The 26,000-nt window shown below is 41.4% G+C and overlaps 1 protein-coding gene across 10 annotated transcripts in view; it reads right to left on the bottom strand.

Moving 5' to 3' along the window:
* Positions 1 to 26,000, bottom strand: part of ANKS1B (ankyrin repeat and sterile alpha motif domain containing 1B) — a 337,482-nt gene that overhangs the window by 158,517 nt on the left and 152,965 nt on the right. For 5 of the 10 annotated variants that reach the window (XM_081209629.1, XM_081209637.1, XM_081209638.1 and 2 more), the window contains one exon: positions 16,633 to 16,739. In XM_081209629.1, coding sequence (XP_081065755.1) covers positions 16,633 to 16,739 — 107 coding nt within the window. Of the gene's footprint in view, positions 1 to 16,632; positions 17,437 to 26,000 lie in introns of those variants that run through there. The other 5 variants (XM_081209634.1, XM_081209635.1, XM_081209640.1 and 2 more) reach the window with 4 other exon arrangements.

Here is a 26,000-nt window from a genome sequence, read left to right as displayed (position 1 = left end):
CTTCTTCAGCACCAACACCCACCACTCACCACCATAGCATATAGCAAATCATTTTGAAACTGAAGTAAGATAACTTTCAAAAGAAGATCTATTGGTAGAATGTTTTCTGTTCAAATAAACGACAAGTAAAAAAACCCTCTAGGCATGTCCAAGTCCATTGATGTTGCTAAATAAACAATTTGAATCAAAGCACTTGCTATTTTATCAAGATATAGCCCAGTGCTATGACTTTGCCTTAGTTTCATAAACAGGTAGGTAGCGTTTCAGTGTATCTGAAGAAGTGTGCATGCACACGAAAGCTCATACCAAGAACTAACTTAGTTGGTCTTTAAGGTGCTACTGGAAGGATTTTTTTTAGTTTCATAAACTTATTTTTACACACTTGTTATTAATCTGTACACATTATTATATTATGTACAACATATAATTACCCATGATCAGGTCCCCCTGATAGTTTCAGCCTAATTGTACTCAGATAATCAGTGTTCCATTATTTGACCTGAGGTTGTCTTTGTTAGGATATTTCCGTTCCACCTTAAGAGGGAGCAGGCTTTTGTAAGTTACAGAGTCTGCGCATGTCCTATTTACAGGATGTTTTTGTTCTGATATTCCTTTCGGTTTTGCCAGTCGGACAGAGATGCTGACACAGAACGGTCACGTTTTCTTTTGTTCTGTTAAACGCTAAATAAAGTCTGTAAATTATGCTCTTCTGCGGTGCAAGCTTTTGACTGTGCTTTCTGCTGAAAGAGGGTGCACCAGCCTAGGAATGTGGCTAGGGATTTCCAAAGGCTTTGTGCCCCTGACTGTTGGATCTGCGTGACTACGGGAGGCCGATGGACGTCCAGAACTCCGGCTTGGGGGCTCAGATGGACGTTATCTCCCTGGCAGTTTCCCAACAACAAGGTTATGGGCCCAGATTCACGGCACCTACAGGAGAGTAAAGCTGCAACAGACTGCGTTTGAGGTATGTGGGGAAAGCGAAAGGAAGGGACGTTTTCCTGTTTTTACCTCGGCAAGGAGTCTTTGATCTCCGGTGGCTTAATTGGCCTGGGAGCAGCGCCAAAGAGAGTTCGTGATTAATGAGCTGCCAAGATAAGGAGTATTTGAAGGCATAGGGCTCACGGCTCAAGTAAAAAGCTGAGATGGATCTCTTACAGACCTCAGAAACTGCTCCGTGTCCACTAAAGCTGAATGGCCACAACTATCAGACCTGGGCAAGGTACTGTGAGGGCCAGATGAGAAGGCTTGGAGTATGGAATACCGTTTCTGAGAACCCCCCAGCCCCTGTGACAGATGAGTGGAAAGCACAAGATTCGAGAGCCATGGGAATAATTTTGCTCTCAGTAGCTCCTGAAGAGTTAATCACCTTGGCTGGCAAGGCAACTGCCCGTGAGATGTGGGACGGGCTTAGAGCCTGTCATCTCCGACAAGAGGCTGGGTCTGTGTTGCTTTATTTCAGAAAGCTGCACAGGAAGCGTTTGGAGCCAGGGGAAGATCTTAGAGCCCACGTTTTACAGTTGCAGCATCTCAGACAGGAATTGGCTCAGAGAGGTTTCAATATGCCTGAGTCACTGTTTGCTATTCTCATCCTGGACTCCCTGGATGAAAGCTATCATGCCGTGGCAAGTCAGCTGGCGACCCTCCCTGCGCAAGACCTCACTGCTACAAAGGTCTTGGCAACTTTGCAGAATGAATACGATAGAAGGAATGCAGCTGAGTCGGCTTGTGCGCTTCAGGGGGAGCAAAGTGGGACAACATTCCAGCCTCCAGGGGGAGCCAAAGCGTTGGCAGCTGTGAAGTGCTGGAACTGTGGGAACCAAGGTCATACTCAGAGGTTTTGTCCAAAGACTGGAAATAAACAGAGGAAAAAGCCTGCAGGTGGCCCGAAGCAGAAGGGGGGTGGAAAGCCCGCGGCGCCAGGGAAAAACAAAGCGATGTTTGCTGGCACAGCTTCACCAAAGGCTAAAGGCACGTCTGCTGGCCAGGAGCAGCAGGGGGGCAAGCTGCAAAAGCCCACGTCGCTGCAAAACAAGGGTTTGCTTGCTGTAAGGACTGCTCCAACAGCCAAAGGCAGATTTATTGTTGATTCAGGTGCGAATCGCCACGTTTCGAAGGATCGCCACCTCTTTATCTCCTTCAAGCCTCAGGAAGGTGAGATCCACCTGGCTGATGGAAGGACGTTGCAAATTGCAGGAGAAGGGACTGTGAAACTTGCAAGTCTGCACACTACCATCAGTAATGTACTTTTTGTTCCAGGAGCTGCAAGCAACTTGTTGAGCGTCCCACAGCTTACTGGGCGTGGTTTTCAGATTTCCTTCAAGAGGAGCGTCTGTGTCATCAGTAAAGGCAAAGAGGACTATTTGCATGCAAAGTTTATGGATGGTTTGTTCCATATAACTTATGACGACACTGTTGTTGTATCTAATGCTGATTCTTGTTGTGTTGCACAAACTAACAAAGTTCTTCATGCAGGTTGCATTCATGATGCGCATCGAAGGTTTTGTCACCTCTCTTGGAAGGCACTGGCCAAGATGCCAGAGGTGGTTGACGGTTTGAACATCAAACCCTGTAAATTTCACATGAAATGTGTATCTTGTGCAGAGAACAAGGTGAAGGTTGCTCCAAAAGGCAAGGAGTCTAGCAGGCAGGCTTCCAAACCCTACCAGCTAGTGCATGCGGACCTGGTTGGTCCACTTGCGCCCTCTATAGGAGGAGCAAGGTACTTCATGATTCTGATTGATTCTTTTTCCAGGTACATTCATGTGTATTTGCTCGAACAGAAATCGCAAGCGTTTCCGAAGTTTAAGGCATTCTGTGCTTGGTTGGAGAATGTGCACGGTAAACGTATTTCTTGTTTGTTTACTGATCGGGGCGAGGAGTTTACTTCTCAGCAGTTTGAAGCTTTCCTGACTGAGAAGGGAATCCAGCATGACATGTCAACGCCCAGATCGCCATGGATGAATGGACTTGCGGAGAGAGCAAATCAAACTTTGCTGCAAGGGATAAAAACCTTGTTGCATGATGCCAATCTCCCTGATAAGTTTTGGGGGGAGGCTCTGGGGAATTTGGTTTATACCGTTAATCGCAGATTGTCATCACCAATTGGCTGTACCCCCTATGAGAAGATGTTTGGCAAGAAACCCAACACCAAACACATGAGAATTTTTGGTTCGGACATGTGGGTACGCACACAACAAACCAACAAGCTTGGGAAGCGTGGGGCACATGGTTTGTTCATGGGGTACGAAAAAGGTGCATACAGGGTATGGATGACTGACTCTAAGTCCATTAAATTCACAAGGAGTGTTGAGTACAATCCTAAGTGGGGGGGAAATGTGGGAATTTTCCAGAATTACCCAGAGGAGGATGAAGGTGATGTCAAGCAAGCAGCTAAAGATGAGAAAGCTGCTGCTGATGATGATGATGAGGATGATGATGATGATGATGATCAGAGTTCGGATTCCAGTTCAGTGGGCGGCGCTGCTGCTGCTGGTGTCAGTGACAGTGATGACACAGCAGACTACAAGAGCGCACAGGCCTCAGTCAGACCATCTGATGCGTCTGACAATGAACTGGAAGAACCACTGTTCACCATTGGTCACTATTCTCCTAAGAAAGAGGAGATGAGTCCAGAAGACTTGCGTCTAGTACGTAGGTCTGAAAGGGCGACCAAGGGCAGACCTCCAAAGAGGTATGCTGATGAGTTTGCTAAGACAGCAACTGCTGTTCTTAGTAGCTCAGAGAAGGTATGGGAACCTTCAAGCTTCAAAGAGGTTCAGGAGTTAACCTCTAAAGATGCTGAGCCTTGGCTTAATGCCATGAAGGCTGAAGTTGATTCCTTGAACAGGAACCAAACTTGGGAACTGGTACCGGTAGTCCCAGGAATGAGACTGGTTGGAAGCAAATGGGTCTTCAAGGCCAAGACAGACCAGAATGGCAAGGTAGTCAGACACAAAGCCAGATTGGTTGCCAGAGGTTTTTCACAGGTACCAGGACAGGATTACCACGAGACCTACTCTCCCACAGTCAAATATGAGAGCATTCGGCTGATGCTCAAGATCGCTGCGGAGGAGAAACTGCATGTTACCCACCATGACATTAATACAGCTTTTTTGTACGGGGTTTTGGGGGAGGAGCTGTACATGCTTCCACCTGATGGGATGCAGATACAAAAGGGAATGGTCTGTAAACTGCGGAAATCCTTATATGGTCTCAAGCAGAGTGCCAGGTGTTGGAACACAAAACTCACTGAGACATTGCTTTCTCTAGGTTTTCACCAGGGCAAAGCTGATCCATGTGTGTTTGTCAAGGAGGAGGGGCAAAACAAACTGTATTGTTTATGTTTTGTTGATGATCTTCTGATGTTTTGGAAGAATCAGGCTTTTTACCAAAGCACCCTAGCTCAGCTGAAGGAGCACTTTGACATGAAGGATCTTGGTGAGGTATCCAACTATCTTTCTCTGCAGGTGGAGAAGGACCAAGCAGGTAATTTTCTGGTACACCAAACACAGAAAATTGCTGATGTATTAACCAGGTTGAATTTGGTTGATGCAAACCCAGCAGACACACCGATGGTGACAGGTTACCAGGTAGACAGTACTGCTGAAGCGTTTTCTGACACAACGCTATACAGATGCATTCTAGGCAAACTGAATTTCATTGCCAGATGTTCAAGACCTGACATTGCTGTAAGCTGTAATCTGCTTAGCAGACATGCCAACAATCCTACGGTTCAGGATTGGAAAGCTCTGAAGCGCATAGCCCGCTATTTGAAAGGGACTATGCACTACAGGCTGAGGTTCACCAGTCAGAAGACTGGAGGTCTTGAAATCTTTGCAGATGCAAGTTTTGGAAGTGACACCACGGATGGTACAAGCACTTCTGGAGTATGCTACATGTACAACCACTGCCTGTTTGACTGGTTGTGCAAGAAGCAGACAACAGTGAGCCTAAGTTCCTGTGAAGCAGAACTCAATGCTCTGTCATTTTCACTCATGGATTGTGAATGGTTGATGCAACTGTTTAAGGACATCAGAGTTGCTGTGAAATGTCCTATACAAGTGTATCAAGACAATAGATCTTGTTTGGCTTTGCTGAACTCGGAGAGTTGCAAGCAAAGAACCAAGTACTTGCAGATTAAGCTACATCGTGCAAGAGAGTGTATTCAGAAAGGACTGATTCAGGTGTCCTACATGCCAGGAAATGAAATTCCTGCTGATCTGTTGTCTAAGGTTGTTAACAGAGAACAACTTAAGGTTTATGTACAAAGGTTGCAATTGGGTGAACCACAGGTACAACAGGTTACACGGAAAGGGGGAGGATGTTAGGATATTTCCGTTCCACCTTAAGAGGGAGCAGGCTTTTGTAAGTTACAGAGTCTGCGCATGTCCTATTTACAGGATGTTTTTGTTCTGATATTCCTTTCGGTTTTGCCAGTCAGACAGAGATGCTGACACAGAACGGTCACGTTTTCTTTTGTTCTGTTAAACGCTAAATAAAGTCTGTAAATTATGCTCTTCTGCGGTGCAAGCTTTTGACTGTGCTTTCTGCTGAAAGAGGGTGCACCAGCCTAGGAATGTGGCTAGGGATTTCCAAAGGCTTTGTGCCCCTGACTGTTGGATCTGCGTGACTACGGGAGGCCGATGGACGTCCAGAACTCCGGCTTGGGGGCTCAGATGGACGTTATCTCCCTGGCAGTTTCCCAACAGTCTTAAGTTGCAAGAATTCTTCATCACCTCTTATTATTGTAAGAAAAGTCTTTCAATAGCACAGGCACTGTCAAACATCTCTGAGAGCTGGTTCACGGACAGTCTTCACTGTGACTGTGCTCCTAGTCTATTGAAACTCCAAATATTGCAATTCATTTGGCTGTCTCTTTTCACCACACAGCTAACACTTTTTTATTCTGACAAGCACTTCACTTTGGGAATGTGCTTTTTGTACTGCAGCAAACACTTATTTCATTTAGTTTTCCTGCTCTTGTCTTCATTTTGCCTGCTACATTTTTTTCAATATGCTGATTTTATTGGTTCATATGTTTTTAATCATCCTGGAAGATGCAAATGCACTGAAAGGACAGGATAAAATTTCCAAATAAACAAATAAATAAATAAAATAAAATAAAAGGATCTTACCTAGCCACTCAGTATGGGGGGGGGGGGAATCTAACACTCTTCAACATCTGCAAGAATTGTACATTGTTAATCTATTGGTTCAGAAGACTTATGGGACCACTGTTTACCTCTCCTTTGTGAAAATTTTCCATTTATACTGATCATTTGTTTTCTGTTTCCAGTTTCCCAACTCTGTCCACTTGTGCCAAGATTGCTAGGCTTGCTTAGTGACAAATGCCAGTTGTCATACATTTGATGAAGTAAGCTGTAGAACATGAAAGCTTATATTACAATACATTGGTGAGTATTGAGGGTGCCATGGGGCTCTTTGTTGCTTGACTTTACTTTTCTCTATTGTAAAAAGAGTTTGAAAACGCAAGACCATACTCTCACTCCATCTGCATACTTCTTGGTGGTGTTAAATATTTAAAATTGCTTAGGCCTGATTTCTCTTCGGGAAAGCCAGTCTAACTTTTCCTACGTGCATTGGTTAAATATGAATAATATTTTGCCATCTTAGAATAGAAATTAAGATCACGTCATCTAACATTCTGGGGAACTGGGGCTTATAATAGGGCCTTCTCAGTGGTGACACCTCAGCTGTGGAATACCCTCCTCCCCAGTATTAAGCTACTACCAATGCTAGCTGGTTTACAGCACTAGCTGAAAATATTCCTCTTCTGCCTCTTTCTGAACATCCATGGGAATGTTTACTGAATTGGAACAGTTATGGGACCGGTTTTGTTGAACTATACTGTGTGTGTGTGTGTGTGTGTGTGTGTGTGTGTGTGTGTAATTGTTTCTGTGATTTCATGTATTTGTATGATATGGTGTGAGACACCCCCCCCCGATAATTCTACAATGATGGAGAGAGGGGTACATTTGATAGCTAAATAGAAAAATAAATAAATAAGATAAAAGGGCAGTACTGCAGTACCGGTAGTTTCCTGGTTTGCTGGTAACAGTTTTTAAAAACACTGATCTTACACTTGCATTGACCAGTCATATGGTATGAGGTTCATTTCAATGACAAGTTATATATATTTATCAGCAGGTCTGCAGTTCATAGTCTAGTTTCTTAAGAATGTTTGGATAAATCTAATCTAGTTCTGATAACCCTAAGCATATGAATGGTAAATTAATATAATATACTAATATACCTCTTGGTTTAGAAATGGAATTTTTGGAAATACAATTTTAGATAAATTAGTACTACTTGATTATCTCCTCATCTATGATAAATGAGTGATTAATGAATGAAAGAAAAATTAAGAACAATGACTGAAGCTGTATAGAAAAGGAAGCATCAGAATGCCACATCACAAGCAGAAGATGATGTTGGCCCTACCACTGTTTTGTCTTTCAGAACACCAGTTAACATTTTCAGGATCTGTGTCATAAGGGAAAAGCAAGCAGAGTGTGAGATAAACTCCTACATAAATGTCACTCCAGATATTTATTTTATCCCTCCCTTTGGAGGAATGGTTTAGCACATGTCATGTTTTCCCTAGACGTTTCAGACATTATTTTACAATGATCCAATTCAAATACATGGCCATGTGCTTATTTCATCTAAACCAAGCTATGATTTGGCTTACTGTAATTTGGCTTACTATGATTTGGCTTACTGTAATTCATCTAAACCAAGCTATGATTTGGCTTACTGGCCAATATATACTTTACAACAGAGCCCTAGCTTTCTGTGAATGCCCAGTGCATGGCAGCACTCTCAGCACAGCAGTGCTATACCCAGAAACAGCAGTACAAGAAGGCACAGGAAAAGGAATGTTACACAGCAGACCTATGTGGTGGGCAATATTATCCTAGCACATGACCTAGGGGGATATATACCTATTTGGACCAAAACAAAAATGTTCCTTATTCACCTTCAAGACTGATCTTGAACTATCAATCATATAACTTTGACACATGCTTTTTATTCTTTAAACAAGGGGTTCAGGAATCTCAGGATCAGGAGATGAATAAAGACCCACAGGATACTCTCCAGACCAAATGGCCTTGCCTCCCTGCACCATAGCATATTTGATTATTCTGGCTGGCTGAAATGCATCCTTGAACAGTGATAGTGCCTCTTTCTTGCTGGACAGAGGTTGGAAGTGTGTGTGTGTACACCTGTGACGTTTGTGTGGATGTGTTGCTTTGTTCATCTGTTACTCTGCCCACTCTTGTCTCTGGTCCCACCCACCATTGGCATGCCACCCTCTAGGTTGAAAAATATTCCCACCACTACCATAAACAAACTGACCCACATCAGACCAGGCATACTGATGAATATATGGCAATTAGACAACCATTAGCCAGCAACTGACAAATTGTATTAGTCTTCCTGACAAATTGCATTAGACATCCTGTTTCAAATTCTCTTGCTGTCTTGCGAAATATGATGTCTTAGACTGAGCTTTCCTGTGCAACTTCTTCATTAGCCAAAAAACATGCCCTGACTTGATTTATTTTTGACACAATAATTCCACAAGCCCCAACTCAGCACCAGCAATGTGATAACAGCCCTCATCTATAGGCACAAATAACCAGACTGCATTTTGCAACTCATGTTTGTAAAATGGGGCTCGATGAGTGCCCTGGGGCTAGTTTAATATGGTGCAGGAAAATGTGTGGCCAGCAAGCAAAACAACAACAACCGAAAATACAAACAACAAATGTTAACATGAAACATTTTTATATAAATGTGTTTGTGTGCATTCAGTCATGAGAGCTTTCTGCTCTTCAGTTTAGTGTTGGACAAATACTGACAAAGTGTAGAAAAAGCACAGGTCTCAAGGTTTTAATTTGTATACATAAATAAACTCAAAGTTCCACAAACAGTAATGGAATGCATGAAATGGTACATCCTCATTTTTCATACCACAGGAAACTATTTGGGCATTCATAGTTCACATAACAATCAATGTGCTGAAGGAGAAATGGAATTTTTCCAGATCCAAATTCAGCATACTGCTGGAAAATAAATATATACTCACAACATAACTTCACTTTTGAAGAACAATATCTGAACAATATTCAAAACAATATTTTGAAGAACAATAACCAACACCTGTGCATTTATTGCACTGGCTATGCTGAAAGACCCTTGTAATACTACTAATTTTCAGAAAATTCCAGTGATACTTATGTCTGGGCATTATTTTAATAATAGGCTATTTTGTATGAGATACTGTAGTCTACATGAATATGTTGGCTATTAATATTATGATTTCGTCTGTTAGTCACTTGTTACCCAAATGGCTTACAATATTGTTAAAAACACAAATAGATTATACCATAAAACAAAACAAAGAAGAAGAAACAACTCCAGCTGCACAGTAATAACAATCTATGTCCTCTTAGTCTATCAAAAACACGGGGGAGGGGGAATCAATAATTACCTGGCACTGAAAAAATGCCAACAGCGGCACCAGGCAAACCTTGCTGGGGAGTACATTCCACAGTTGGGGAGCCACAAATAAAAATGCCCTCTTCCCTTGTCTCCAACCTCCAAGCCTCCTTTAAAAGGGGAGCTGGAAAAGGGCCTCAGACAAAGATCTAAGTGTCTGGGAAGATTTATATTGGGAAAGGCACTCAAGAAGATATTGGGATTCTGAGTGTTAGCAGAAAACAAAGATGGGACTGGTTAGTCTGATCAAATGAATAAACCTAGACTTAACGGGAAGGGAGGTTTCAATCAGAGAGCATTTCAACATGCAGATAAGAAACAGAGTATCCTGTTCTATGAGCTCAAGACTCACAGAAGCCCAGTAGTGCCCCCTAAAGAGTTAAAGGTAGGAATTCAAGCCCCCCAATCATCTGCAGGACTTTGGAGAGCTCCCAGATTACTACTATGGTAGCTCTGTGAGCTGTTGTCTTGGCAAGTGTCTAGCAGTAAGACCTGGATGGCTGTTAAGGGGCCCTCACCTTATTTTGCAGCTGAGAGCCCAATTCTCCTTCCATGTTCTGGTCATAAGCAAAGCAAGCACTTAGCTTTCCAATGCTGTAGTTGTTGTTGTTTAGTCGTTTAGTCGTGTCCGACTCTTCGTGACCCCATGGACCAGAGCACGCCAGGCACTCCTGTCTTCTACTGCCTCCCGCAGTTTGGTCAGGCTCATGTTTGTAGCTTCGAGAACACTGTCCAACCATCTCGTCCTCTGTCGTCAGTGAGTGCAATGAGTGCAATTGTGCGGTTGTTGGAGCATTCTTTGGCACTTCCCTTCTTTGGGTTTGGGATGTAGACTGATCTTCTCCAATCCTCTGGCCACTGCTACGTTTTCCAAATTTGCTGGCATATTGAGTGTAGCACCTTGACAGCATCATCGTTTAAAATTTTAAATAGTTCAGCTGGAATATCATCACTTCCACTGGCCTTGTTATTAGCAGTGCTTTCTAAGGCCCATTTAACTTCACTCTCCAGGATGTCTGGCTCAAGGTCAGCAACCACACTACCTGGAGTGTACGAGACATCCATTTCTTTCTGGTATAATTCCTCTGTGTATTCTTGCCACCTCTTCTTGATGTCTTCTGCTTCTGTTAGGTCCTTTCCACTTTTGTCTTTTATTTTGGTAATCTTTGTACGAAATGTTCCTTTCATATCTCCAATTTTCTTGAACAGATCTCTGGTTTTCCCCATTCTATTGTTTTCCTCTGTTTCTTTGCATTGATCGTTTAAGAAGGCCTTCTTGTCTCTTCTTGCTATTTTTTGGGATTCTGCATTCAGTTTCCTGTATCTTTCACTATCTCCCTCACATTTTGCTTGCCTTCTCTCCCCTGCTATTTGTAAGGCCTCGTTGGACAGCCACTTTGCTTTCTTGCATTTCCTTTTCATTGGGATGGTTTTAGTTGCTGCCTCCTGTATAATGTTACGAGCCTCCATCCATAGTTCTTCAGGCACTCTGTCCACCAAATCTAAATCCTTAAACCTGTTCCTCACTTCCACTGTGTATTCATAAGGGATTTGACTTAGATTGTATCTTACCGGCCCAGTGGTTTTTCCTACTTTCTTCAGTTTAAGCTTGAATTTTGCTATAAGAAGCTGATGATCTGAGCCACAATCAGCTCCAGGTCTTGTTTTTGCTGACTGTATAGAGCTTCTCCATCTTTGCCTGCAAAGAATATAATCAGATGCTGCCCATCTGGTGATGTCCATGTGTAGAGTCGTCTCTTGTGTTGTTGGAAAAGAGTGTTTGTGATGACCAGCTTGTTCTCTTGGCAGAACTCTATTAGCCTTTGCCCTGCTTCGTTTTGAATTCCAAGGCCAAACTTGCCAGTTATTCCTTTTATCTCTTGACTCCCTACTTTAGCATTCCAATCCCCTATAATGAGAAGAACATCCTTCTTTGGTGTCATTTCTATAAGGTGTTGTAAGTCTTCATAGAATTGGTCTATTTCAGTTTCTTCAGCACCAGTGGTTGGTGCATAAACTTGGATTACTGTGATGTTAAAAGGTCTGCCTTGGATTCGTATTGAGATCATTCTATCATTTTTGAGATTGCATCCCAGTACAGCTTTTGCCACTCTTTTGTTGACTATGAGGGCCACTCCATTTCTTTTACGGGATTCTTGCCCACAGTAGTAGATATGATGGTCATCCGAACTGAAATCACCCATTCCCGTCCATTTTAGTTCACTGATGCCCAGGATGTCAATATTTATTCTTGCCATCTCATTTTTGACCACATCCAACTTACCCAGGTTCATGGTTCTTACATTCCATGCTGTAGTAGTGACTATCTAAAGTAGGGGTAAGAATTGACCCCATTGGGCTTATTCCTTACATCTAGTTCTCTTCTGCAACAAAACAACATATGATGTTGTAATGGTTCTAGGGGTTGCTTGTGTGTAAATCAATGCCACCCTTGGCTGGTTGCCTGAATGAACCCTTTCTGTCTGGACAGCCACGCGCCCATAACTGTCTCAATCGCTGGCAGAATCCGTTAGTGGGCGTTTCTTGAACTTCTTCCAGCAAAGAAGCTCTTTGACGCCTAGTCTCCGCCTAGCTTCCCTGCACGGAAGCCTTCTGCGCAGGGAGGGTGTGGGCATCGGAGGACCCGTGCTCTCCCCACTGGTTCCCGGCGAGGAGTCTTGGAGCCACCTCACCGATTCCCCCATCTGCCCCACTTCTCCACTGGTGTTACGCTGATTTCCTTCCCCAGAAGATGTGCTGCTTCTCTCCCTCCCGGGACGCTCTCCGGAATCCCTCTGGAGCCCTCCCTCTCCCTCTGGCTCCAATGGCAGTTCCCTGACAGATGTCTAACATCTTAAAGTCTATATATTATTACAGTGGTACCTCTGGTTATGAGCTTAATTCATTCTGGAGGTCCGTTCTTAACCTGAAACCATTCTTAACCTGAGGTACCACTTTAGCTAATGGGGCCTCCTGCTGCCGCACGATTTCTTTTCTCATCCTGAGGTAAAGTTCTTAACCCGAGATACTACTTCCGGGTTAGCGGAGTCTGTAACCTGAAGCGTTTGTAACCTGAAGTGTTTGTAACCAAAGGTACCACTGAATAACATAAGCAGGTCTTTTTTCAGCTGGAGCTCACAGGAACTCAGTTCTGGCACCTCTCAGCTGGGCGCCATTGCCATTATAAGAGCAAGGGAGGTTTTCATGGTCAGCTCCAGCACCTCTTTTTCTAGAAAAACAGCACTGAACATAAACATTTGTGGACTAGGACCTATTCCATCAGATACCTGAAGGGTTTTTATTCTATTTTTTATGCTATAGGGGCAGGTGTAGCTTGCCAACCTGGGAAGATAGCCCATCTAGGAAAAGGAATCAAATTCTGATCCTAAACCTTGTGGCTATACTCATCCATGAGAAAGGCTTTTGGAACAAACCCTGAAGAATAATCCATGCCTGCTGCCTTGTGGGACATCTTTGAGAGAAGAAAAGGCTAAAGAGTAAACCCTACACAAATCTGGAGAGGAGTCCCTAAGACAGTTGTATGGCACCTTGTGCGCCTCCTTCCAGCAACTCCTGCAGCCAAGCTAGTGCCAAATGTATTGCTCTGCTTTCCTTTGGAGCACATCAGTGAGGCCAAGAGGGGGGTCATGTTGTCTGGGCAGCTGAGGACCTCCATATACACTGCCCAGGTTTGCGCCCCGGAGAGATCACTTCGGTGCTGCTAATGCTGCAAAAACAATGCAGGAGGCAGCAGTTATGAGTTACCAGTCACTGCAGCCACAGCAGGCACTGTGTTTGTCCAGCGGTTTGACTTCATCTCCAGAGGTGAACTTGATTGTCTCTCAAGACAGACGGATGCCAACAAAACATTTTATTCTATACATGGGCATACAGCCTTCCCTTCATACCCCAAATAACCACTGTAGGGAGAGATTGGGCTTCTTTTAAGACACTCCCACAAATACTGACTAAAGGGGCAAAGAAACAGACCTTTATAAGTTTCAGTCTGCCTTTTCTAAGCTTATTTCGGAATTATGTTTTTTTTAAATTTAAGTCTGATATCCTGACTATGACTGTTGGTTCTTGACACCTCTCTAAAATGATATCAAGTCTGTTAATGTGGTTTTCCAAATCCATCATGTGTTGGCTCATTCTAAATTTTTGCTTAGCTGTTTTTCTACTGAAACCAAATGTTATCCCAATTCCAGTGCAAAGCTGTAATCAAATATATTTTAAATATCAATCATCCAGTTTTTTAATTCAAGTTTGCTCTGATCAGATCTCTTACAGTACATTCCCGAGTGTGCATAAAGGTTATACTGGGAATAGAAGAGTTAAAAATCTTTGAAAAAGAATTATGCCCATTAGTTCATTAGGTTTCCTAAGTACTTAGGCCAGACGGGATGCTATAATTTGCAATTAGCTGAAGTACCCTAATTGCAAGGATATAACTCTTCCACTGTCTTAGCAGTCAGTTAAATAGCACACTAATCATTGCTTTGCATTGTCTTTGATGTCATCATTGTCCTTTCAGCAAGTGCACACTATTCCATTATCCAACTTTTACTTTCAAAGTACTCTGTGACAGATTACTGGTGGTACTATAAATGGATCTACTGAAGCATAGCCATCTCAGCTAGTGACTTGTTTTCTACATTCTGAAATTCAACTTAGGTAGAGCCATCAACAGGTTGCCTATGATGCTTTGTGCATCAACATTTTAGGATTACAGAATTTCACTCACTATAGGCAAAAATATTCTAAAAATATAACATGTTTGGAAGCAAGACATAGCTTGCATACTGCATGTGTAAACAATGACAAAAATAATGAAAATAAATTGAAAAATGTAGGTAAAACAAATAGAGATTGTTTTTCTTCATTCTATGTACATAAGCTGCTAACAATATCTCTAATAAATTTATATGGTATTTAAATGCTTACTTTTCTTGCCAAAGGAGTATAAACCCAAGGGCTATTCTACTATTCTAATGAATGCTTTATCAAGTTTGCTTTTTATTTGAGAAAAACATTAGACTTTATATGATTTTAATGAATATAGCACTGTTGTTGAGAGCTGCCTTAACATATTTCCTCATATACTGAAAATTATATCACCGTTAACTATACGTATTCCTCCATGAAGTATCTAGTAAGACATACATTACTACTTAATTCTAAAAAGGTGTGTGATGGTGTTGCTTAGGCAACAGGAAAACAAATAAGCATCAAAGTGTATTTCTAGAAAAACAAAATGGGAAGTATGATAATGTCAAATTAATAGTGCCTGTCCTGATATAACAATTCAAAACTGGGAATTAAAATTGATAATGGGGTTGAGTATTCCATTGATGAAATAAGCATTCATAAAACAGAATCAGGCAGAGGTCCTATAACCCACTTCCTTTCTAATATGTCCCACTGAACTAAATGGAGCCTTCTTCTTGGTAGACATGTACAGGTCTGCACTATACAAAATGTTCAGTGGATAAGCAATTATTTAATGCCAGAAAATAACAAAATATATATGTTTTACCTTAACCAAGTTTATTCTTTCTCAGCAGACTAGCACCTTTTCAGTATTTTGAATGTAAATGCTATTTGGTCTCTCTAGCATTAATAATCATTGGTTACACTGTGCATTTTTTAGTATGCTAGGAACTTATGATATGCAACTGCAGTGTATATACGTCACTTAAAATTGTTAGATTTGAAGATGGGATATTGGTTAATCTTTTCAAAGTATCCAAGATAATAATGTAACAGCAGTATAACATGGCTATGAATAACATGGCATATTTTATCACTTATGATTACTTTTACTTTCTTCCTTACTGGTCGTATAATAACTTAACTGATTATAAGAACCTAACATTTTATCCAAATTTGTGCTAATTTAATCCCTTGTTGTACAAGCAGCTATACACTACTGCAAAAATTGTATATTGATCTTACAATACAAAGGTGGGGAAAGAACCCATGTAATCCTTGAATTACCTTGGACATTTAATGCTTAAATCATAAATGGGAATATCTGCATTGGTATATCACAGGGCCTGATTTAGAGCCATTGATGGTTGATCTGCATAAAATTAGATTCTTATACTCAATCCAGTGTGCAAAATCTTATCGTATGAAGAAATTGGATTAATATAGCCTAGAAGTTAGGAGTTGGTAATATTTCACATAGATATATTTTTCAAATGCTTTAGAACCACCTTGTAATCTAATTTAAATATTTTCTAAAATCTTAGTTTATCATAAAGGTTTTTTACATGTTTAAGAAAATCACCATTGTGCATTGACACAAAACTATGCATTTCATATAGCGTATGCAAGTTTTCTATTATGGCAATAACACTGCAGCACATAAAAATCTGACTTCACAGAAAATATAGTGAAATGTGTTATAAGAACAGCTTGTGAACAACAGGTGTGGTGAGTGTTACTACATCTAGGAACTGGAAGGTGTATACAAAAGGGCAGGCTATTGCCTTATCAACTAAGTTACCTTTCTTCCTGTCCATGGTCATATTTGTCGAAAGCTTTCATAGCTTAAAGCACTACACAAAATAGGGACACTGTACACCAAAGAAATCTGGTTTATCCATCTCTGTTAACTCTTTAATAGTTAAATGTAGGTGGGTTTTAGGTTTACATTTAAAGGAACAGCCATTCATTTCTATGCACTAGGGATATAGTTCTTTTTTAAAGCTCAACATACAGTAGTCCTTTTGAACATTTAGAATTGAATATGGAGATTAATTATTTTTACATAATTTCAATATTAACTAGGGTAATCTGTTCCCTACCGATACACTTGTCCTCATAGAAAGAAAAACTGATTCCACACCCCCTCAGGGGTAGTCCAGATGTATCACGCTTTTACTTTCTTTAAAAATGCTTTGGAATGAAATATGAACCAAGCAGAACTGTGGCTCCCAAATCCGTTGTTCGTACTGGTAGGCAGATAGGATTATGCAAATGCATTTTTATCCTAAAGCACACTGCAAAACACAAAACAGATTCCCTTCTATGCTGTATAAGATTTCACGAGGCAAAGAACCAGACATCAGCACACAATATTACACAGAGAAAATCACTTACCATAAACTGTACATTGTCAAATCCATTAGCCAGCAAGTGGTTCTCATACTGAGGTAGCCCAATATTTTCCAACCATTGTCCCACAGTCTGGACAGGGCATCTGGGTGCTGAAAGAGTTTGAGAAGGGAGGCGTTTAAGCAGGGAATATCCATCCACAGGATAATAACGATGGTCCTGGGCTGAGAGGTGGCATTGCCACATTGTGTTCCGAGAAAAATTGGTATCAAAGGAGCCCGCCAGCTTGTCAAATGAATGCTTCCAGCAAGAAAGAAAGTCAGAAGTAGCACATAGTTTCCAGGGCAAGCTATAGAGTAAGATCTGCTCCTACCTCAACATTTCGTAGGTATTAATCTCTACTACAGACCAATACGTCATGCAGTGGAGGGGAAAAGGCATATCAAGCTGTCAGCTGAGCTGTTTTCTGTTATATGTGATTGTCGGAATACTCCACCATGAGCAATGCACTGCTAGCAGCAAGAAATCTTTTATCAAATACTCCTACATTCATCAGTATGCAGCTCCATGCTCCTTGCTCCCCCTCGCTCGCTCCCCTTCATTACACAGCCTAGGCTACACCTCGCATTTTCAATAATAGCCATCAGATAAGGCAGATTTTTTGTCTGTAAGCTGTAAGCTTGCTACTGCTGCTTCCACCTACACACCCATCCAAGCATCAATCTTGAATGATGAGAGCAGTCAAAACAAATGCAGAAAATAGCAGGTCATCAGAGGCAAGCTAAAACGCTAAAATCTGAATAGAACCTTTCTACCAGTGATGCGTTACAGAGATCTGCCTGTTGTAGATTTTTTACGTTTCAGAAGACATCAGGAGACGCAAAGCATTAGCTGTAGCCTATTGCATGCTTTACTACTTGCTTCCTTTTTCTTAGACTGCACTGAGCTTTGCTCTGCTCACACAGTGTGCTCTAAACCACTGCTCCTATTAATTCTTTTCAATCAGCTCATAATGAATGAATAAAGTGTTGCATGTTTTCTTGTTAAAACCGAGTAACACAAATTGAACACCACCATTTCAGTCAAAATAATTATTTCTTCATCTTCTAAATTTTTCAAGCATAAAATACTACCAGACTTGTCAGCAAAGCTCCATTATAATCTGTTTAAAATTCAGTCTGAAAAAGGTAATCAATTCATGCTAACTAATGATTTTTTTTACTATGTAAAATATCATATTCCTTTTCAAAAGAGGAACTGTCCGAATGAGAAAAGAATATATAAACATGATAAATTTTAAGAAGACTGAATGTTCAATATTTCTAAATTTACCAATATAGCTGATACTCTGGGAACTATAACAATAATTCATTCATAAACTTTGTTTTTTCCACCTTAAATGCAATGTTTAACCACAGGGATAACAGTTTATTTATAGGAACTTTCTAAATATACATGAAATATGGTGGGTAAGGAATTCACATCTAGTCAAAAATATATTTGTTAGAAGCTTTTACAAATACATTATTTCCAGGTGTGTACTGCTGCAAATTAGTGCCTACATAAACAATCCCTTTATTGTTCATAACCAAAACATTACACACCCAGCACATGAGTGAATCAGAAAGCACAACACATTATGACTCATTTCTAGTGCAACTGAAGTCAGAGGGAAGTATCTAGGTGACTTCAAAATCTCTTATTCAGCTCTTATAACCTATGTACTACTGAATGGGCAACGAAGCATTACTGAACTGAAAAATATTTATTGGAGACTTCAAACAAATAGTACTCTGTTTTGTTGCTGATATTTATTAAGGTAAATCCATCCATTCAGAGCCACCAGGAATCTAAGAAACAGTTTCACAGTATTTTGAGAATTGAGGAAGCAGATTAAAGATTTTCAGCCAATCTTATGCACACTTATTCAAAAGTAGGTCTAGCAAACAAAACAGGATTTACCTCCTAGTAAGAGCCTGAATGTATGCAGAGTTAGATTCACCCAAGTCCATGGATTTCAATGAGCTCTGCAAAGGATTGTGGGCCTCATCATTGGAAATAAATGTTTAATGTAATATTTAATGTAAACTGCAACACACGTTAAAGAAAAAGCTCTTGGGTATGATTTTCCTTCCAGTTTTAATTATCTGCTTCAATATCTTTAAAAAGGGAATTAGCATTTCATCGACTTACAGATTTTGATTATTTTTAATTATTATTTTATGTTTTGGTACCATGCCCTCCTGCGACTAGAAATAGATAAAATTCAATTTGTTCAATGACACAGATATAGAAACATGGAATTGTAAGACCATACACAATTCTGAACTGCATCCAGCTTACACGAACATGCACACTTTATCAAAATGGCAGGCAGGGTTCCCCTACATTCATAAGATGGATAATATATATGTGTGTATGCTCTGAATAAACAGACAGTGCAATTAAACGAGGCTATAAAGTATCACATGCAGAAAAAAGAATTCAAGGAACTTATAGGGAAGCAATTAACACAAAGGTGTGCAATTTGTAAGACATCAAGCCATATGCAGTCAATTAAGTTAAGTATAGTGGCCAGAAGTGCTCAATATGACCTTTGTTTGCAGACCCAAGGAGAAAGCAAAACCTGGAGATTTACCAAGTGCCTAGGGCTGCCATGCATGGCAGGTGTGCTTTGTTTGGCTTGGTAGCTCTGGCATTCAATACCAATAGGGCCAAGAGCACAGGAGGAGACTAACCAGGGACACTGAGATTAAAGGAATAGTACCATGACTGATAGGGACGCGGGTGGCGCTGTGGGTAAAACCTCAGCACCTAGGGCTTGCCGATCGCATGGTCAGCGGTTCGAATCCCCGCGGCAGGGTGAGCTCCCATCTTTCGGTCCCAGCTCCTGCCCACCTAGCAGTTCGAAAGCACCCCTAAGTGCAAGTAGATAAATAGGTACCGCTTTATAGCGGGAAGGTAAACGGCGTTTCCATGTGCTGCTCTGGTGCTGGCTCACCAGAGCAGCTTCATTACGCTGGCCACGTGACCCGGAAGTGTCTCCGGACAGCGCTGGCCCCCGGCCTCTTAAGTGAGATGGGCGCACAACCCTAGAGTCGGACACGACTGGCCTGTACGGGCAGGGGTACCTTTACCTTACCATGGCTGATTGGTAATTAAACAAATAGATTCTTCAAGCTGCACCTTCAATTGAGCTTAGAAATGAACCAGAACCTCATATTGGTGTACAGTGGTACCTTGGGTTAAGAACTTAATTCATTGTGGAGGTCTATTCTTAACCTGAAACTGTTCTCAACCTTAGGTACCACTTTAGCTAATAGGGCCTCCTGCTGCCACCACGCCACCAGAGCACGATTTCTGTTCTCATCCTGAAGCAAAGTTCTTAACCCAAGGTACTATTTCTGGGTTAGCGGAGTCTGTAACCTGAAGCATCTGTAACCTGAAGCATCTGTAGCCCGAAGTACCACTGTAATAGCAACAGAGGCATATTTCCATAAAGCTGGTTCCTGCTAAAATTCTAACTGCTGCATTTTGGGCTACATGAAATACTTTGCATGTAAAGTCTTTGCTCTGATGTAGCTTTGAAACTCCCAGCCATTTAAGACAACTAACTGCATGAGCTATCATGACAAGTTCTCTCTTTACTAAGAATAGGGTTGCCAAATCTTATGGAAATTTGCCAAAATCTGAAATTCTGACATGAGTTGCCATGCATCCAAATTTCAGGAATTTTTCACCCAGACACTGTTTCCGACTGCTATATTCTGGCTATGTCCGGGAAATTCCAGACATGTGGCAGCCCTAACTAAGACATGCATAGCTGGCAATTAACCTAAGCTTGGCAAATGCACTCCTTTCTTTTTACTACAGAGAAACACCCCCAAGTTGCAAAAAAATTTTGTCAGGGCAAATGCAGCCCATTCTAATGCAAACTGTGTTGTTAACTCATAATCGGTAGTCCTACCGACTAGAATCAGCTCTAACTTGCTTGGATTACACCTCCATTTAGTAATCCACACCCAGTTGTTTTTCTCACCTCTCCCTGCACTGAGGAGAGTAGGGGGTAGAAGCAAATCAACTGGTATAATCTGAAGTTTGCTTCCCAATATTCGTACAAGAAGAAATGGAGAGAGCAACATTCATTTCTAAGAAAGGAAAACAACAGGAACTGATGTGGGTGTGGATGAAAAACTTTTAAAAATTCAACATTCCTTCTCCATAACAGCATTTAATAGTAATTTTGATAAAGAACTTTCAAACATGATTTATATAGCAATAATGGAATTTTTTTTTGACAAATTCTGCATGTGGCATGGAAGAAGTCAAAAGAACTCTAGGGATAAAGGAAGCTGCCTTATAGTGAGCATCATAAGTTTGTTCATCCTAGTTCAGCATTGCATACACCAGCTTTACCTCAACCTAGTGCCCTCCAGATATTTTGAACTACAGCTCCTTTCAGCCCCAGTCAGCACAGCTGGGAGTTGTAGTCAAAACACTAGGATGGCATCTGGCTGAGGAAGGCAAGTCTACCACGATTAGTAGTTTCCAGGGTTTCATATAGGATTCACCTCCAGTCCTACCTAGAGATGCGGGAGAGCGAACCTATGACCTTTATCATTCAAAGTATGTGCTCTACCACTAAGTTATGCAGTCCATCCAATAATACTTATGGCTTCGCACCATCAAATGTAAAGTTTGTAATGTTCAGTCGTGTTGAAACTTGACTTTTTAGTTGTTCAAATTTAGTTTTCAACTTTGAAAGGCTGATGTCATTCCCTTTGTGTTCCCGTCTACACAATAGTTGTTCTACATTTCTTCAAAACTATTCTTTCCAGACATTTGTATTGGCCCAGATTTGTCATCTTATATACAGCATGATGCAATTTTCACAGCTTTGTGTTTCATGTCAAATATATCAACACTTTTTTTAAGAAGTCAAAAACAATAGTGCAACCTGCCAATTGTTTCTAAAGCAACATATTTAATATAGGGAAAAAACTTCTACATAAAAATATTAGATGGCCATTGATGCTGGAGATAGGATTCCCTTTTACACTGATTATCGTTTTAAAATGTGATACAGTATATATTTCAACTCAGAAGAAAGGGTGCCTTCTTTTGGAGATAATTGTTACAGTAGATGTTGCAGTAGATCTTACTTAAATAGGCAAGTAGTATGCTGTGGCTTTGCTGACTGACCATCTATGAGGTTGTTGTTTTGTGATATGCCCCTACATTTACATTACATTTTTTTCTTTTTTTCTTTTTTAAAAAGTAAAATGTAGTAGAACCTGAGAAGAAGAGTCTGAAGAATGTATTCTGCTACATGTTTCTTGTTTGTAACCAGAAACGAGGGGAGAGAATCAGAGTCCGGTGCAGTGTAGCTTCTAATATATGGTACCAACAGCTACATCTTAAATGGTAAAAGAAATGTCATCTATGGGGCAATGTTGCATGTGACATAAAGGGCAGACCAAACATGATCAATATGGTAAGTGATTTAGTGACCCTTCACATCTATATGGTCCCTCAAACATCAATGAGGTTTTGTTTGTGTAAGCTGCCTGGCACTGATTTCCCCCCTATAATTGCTGTGAAACATACGGAAACACACTGAATCAGAACAGGAGGAGGTATAGCAGATAAAGAGAAAAGCTGTAATAAGGGCACGTCTTAGTCAGGCTTATTTAACACACACAAGGCTTTCCATATGGTGCTCTCCATGCCCCAATTCTCTGCATGCCCCAATTCCCTGCATGCTTGCAGGGCAGAATGGAGGAAATCCTGTTCTGTGCACTGCAGCTGCAATCCATGTATAAGAAAATTAGGCATTTGTCTCTCTCCCCTCCTTCAGAAATGTTTTTGATACCTTCAAACCAGGGAGGTTTGAACTTGCAGCAACAATTTTCCCCTGCAAAGGGGGGGGGGTGGACCGGCTAGGACGGAATGTGATAGATTTATGAACACTTACGGGGTGGGTGGGTTCTGAGTGGATTGAGCAGGTGATGCTGTTGAAGTCCTAGTTTCATTATAGAATGTTGAGACTCATAGGTCATTGATATGATTGCTCCTGAGGTCCCCCTGATGCTTCATTTGGTATTATGGGGAGCAGTGATTGATGAAATGGACTGGGTGGGGGTTACAGCATAAGTGGTGTAGTTCTTGCAGCCAACTGAGCATGTGTTCAAGCTCATAATCAAGCCTACTACATGGCAGCGGGGGCAGCAAAGAGCTCCTACTTTGCTGCCTCCATTGCACCCCCAAGAACCCATCCTGAAGAGTTGCTCCATGTGATCCAGAGGTTGATTACCCCTGACCAGGAGGGCAGACCCAGGGAAGTTTTTAATGTCTGATGCTGTATTGTTTTTAATATTCAGTTGGAAGCCGCCCAGAGTGGCTGGGGAAACCCAGCCAGATGGGTGGGGTATAAATAATAAATTATATTATTATTATTAGTGCTCCTTGGCCCTCTAGCATCTGTGTGATGGAGTTCTGCAGGATTTATCCCCTCCCCAGTGCTAGTTAACATTTATGTGAAGCCATTGGGAGCAGTCATTGGGAGTTTTAAAGCAAGGTGCCACTAGTATGCTGTTTACACATAGCTCTACTCCTCTATACCTTGGGAATCAGGAAAGGCTGAAAGGCTGTGAAAGTGCTGGGTAGCTGTCTCAATGCAGTGGTGGACTGGATAAGGGTCTATGTGTTGCTCATCTTCTACCAAGCCAGGTTTAAGTTAGAAAGCCCTGAACAACTTCAGTCGAGGGTAGCTTAGGGACCACTTGAACTTACATCCCAGTTTGATTTCAAGATCATCTGCAGGAATAACATTGAGACTTGTTTGACAGCAACAAGAAACCAATCTTTTAGTGCCATTGGCCCAGTCTTGTGGAAGTCTCTTTTGTTTCTACTGCTTTTTATGAATAATAGAGTGTGTGTGTGTGTGTGTGTGTGTGTGTGTGTGTGTGTGTGTGTAATAAACTGGGAATAGGCTTAATCAAGATCCGATAAGAGATATGCACCTGAGAAACAAAGGTCAATACTAATTATGTACACTGAAGCTACTTTTAAATCTGAGAATTTTAACTTCAGCCTTCAGGCAAGAAGCTGATTCAGGATACACACCCACACCCAATGCCTAAGACAAAGCCTACCTACATCTGTAATCAATAAAGTTGTGGCAATTTTCAATTCCAGAATGTTGTTGTGGCAATTCTTTACCTGTTGCCATGTCAGCCCTCCCGTCCCCCAGGTTCACAAATGGATACTTCAGAACTTTTGTTTTGCAAGCAAATGCTGTAGTAATAATAAACCATGCAGCTAAACTTAAGAAAACCTAAAACCTCCCACTTTCAAGCTGCATGAAAAGAGCAGAGAAATAGCCTAAAGGTATGTTGTTCAAGCCAAATCAATGAATTGTGAGAAACAGCGTGAACCTTTTAGACAAGCCTATATAGCTAAAAATAATTTGTTTGCTTGCTTAGACACTGGCTGAACTAGTGGCAAAAAAGTGTAGCAAAATATCAAATTTTATGTGGTCTCTAGCAGAAGATTAAAACTTTTCTATTACACATGAAACACTTTTTTAAACAAAAGGTTAGAAGATTTTTAGATTGGGTCTAAATGCTGACTACAAGGTTTCAAGATCCATCCTCATTCCACCTACAACTCCTGCTTTGTATAAGACATCTTGCCCGATTAATTATTCTAAAGAACTTGAAAGCCTGCACACTATTTTACGATATTTTACTTGATATAAGTATTGTCCAGCTATGGACTTCTAGGATTTTTCCTTACAGACCAACACAGCTGCCTTTTTTATGTACCTTGGAGAATACTGTATCTAGCCATTTAGGATGGTATCTGCTGTGGACTTCCGGGTTAGCGCCACTGGCAATGGCGGATTTCCTGTGATCTAGAGGAATCCGGTCCGTGAAAATCAGGGTCTGGACCGCCACGGCGAGGCGGAGACCCATTAAAAACCACAGGCGGGAGAAGCCTGTGGACTTGGGATTCAGCTGGCACCTTTTGCGCCTCCCCTACTCGCGGGGAAACCTGGCTACGGGGATGCGGAGCGACGTGGGATGAGCGGCGCGGTGCTTCAAATTGATTGCTCTTTTCACGGAGTGAAGCCGCATTGCTGTTGTCGGAGAGCACTGACTTTTTTCCTGTGGACAATTGGACTCTAAACAAGTACCCGTGAGTAGAACGGAAAATTGGATTATTAAACTTCGTAATTTGGCACCAGAGTGGGAAGGTCTAAACAGGAAGTCCGCCTTCCGCTTTTGTAAATAGTTTGAAACAAAGACATTGCAAGCTAAAGTCTGGAAAGTTATCTGTAAAGGACTAAATTTCCATTGGTTAAAACTACAAAACCCCCCTTGGAAGCAGGAGAAGAGGGGGGAAATCTTAAATTGTTCAAGCCTGCAGGAGAGGGAGTAAAGAAAGATAAATTTCTATCGTCTTGAACCTGGGAACGGGCTGTCAAAGATAGACGTTTTGGGAAAGTTCATTGACTGTGAATAATAACGTATGTTGACAGATAGTCAAATAAGAGAAACATATTGACTCCAATGTTTCCTTTTGCATTAAAAAGGAACAAAGATTTGAAAAACGAAAGCAATTTTGTTGCTGGATCTGCTTGTAAAAGGATGGATACAAATAGAAATTGTTTCCTCTAGAGGGAGCTTTTGAACTGTTGTTGGAGTGGACCTGGGGAACTCTACAGCTGTAGAGATTAAGGATCGTGAGAAACAGACATTGACCTTGGACAAGAATGTTGACACAGGAAGCCTTAGTGTCTGCTTTGTGCAGGACAAGTGCTTTATTGGAGCAGCTTCATGCGAAGATGGATTTGATGACTACTGCAATTGATAATTTCGGTCAAACAGTGAACACTGATATAGAACCTGCTCAAGAATTGACCCAGGAATCTGCCCTGACATGGCAAGCCACGGAGAAGACAAAGGAGGAGGTTGTTGTTGAACCTCAAGTAATACAAGTTGAGAGAGATGCGGCCTTGCAGGAACATAAGCTGTCGTTTCTGATGACTGAATCTGGAGTGAGTCAGACTTGGAGAGACGGAGTCCTGTCGGGACTGGAGATGGCAAGTTGGTCATATCCTCCTATGCAGGGATGTCCTGACTTTTGGGATTTGGTTTTGGGCCAGGATGAGATTGGAGTGGTCGAGGCCCTCAACTTTGGAGGAACATTGAAGTATGCTTTGGAATATTTTTTGGATTTTAGTGCTAACCATGGAGAGCAGGCTGACCGGTCGAGAAGGGATAAATACATTCTTAGGTTGTTCTCCCAAGATCTACTCCTCAGAGACAAAGGAAGGAAATTAAGTACAAGACCAGCAGAAGACAAAGCAAAGTGCAGGTACAATTATGAAGAAGATCTGCAGAAGGGAC

Source organism: Podarcis bocagei (assembly GCF_964188305.1).
Source record: "Podarcis bocagei genome assembly, chromosome: 10".
Classification (NCBI taxonomy): domain Eukaryota; kingdom Metazoa; phylum Chordata; class Lepidosauria; order Squamata; family Lacertidae; genus Podarcis; species Podarcis bocagei.
The sequence above is the reverse complement of the archived record's forward strand: the minus strand, read 5'-3'. Positions and strand labels throughout refer to the sequence as shown.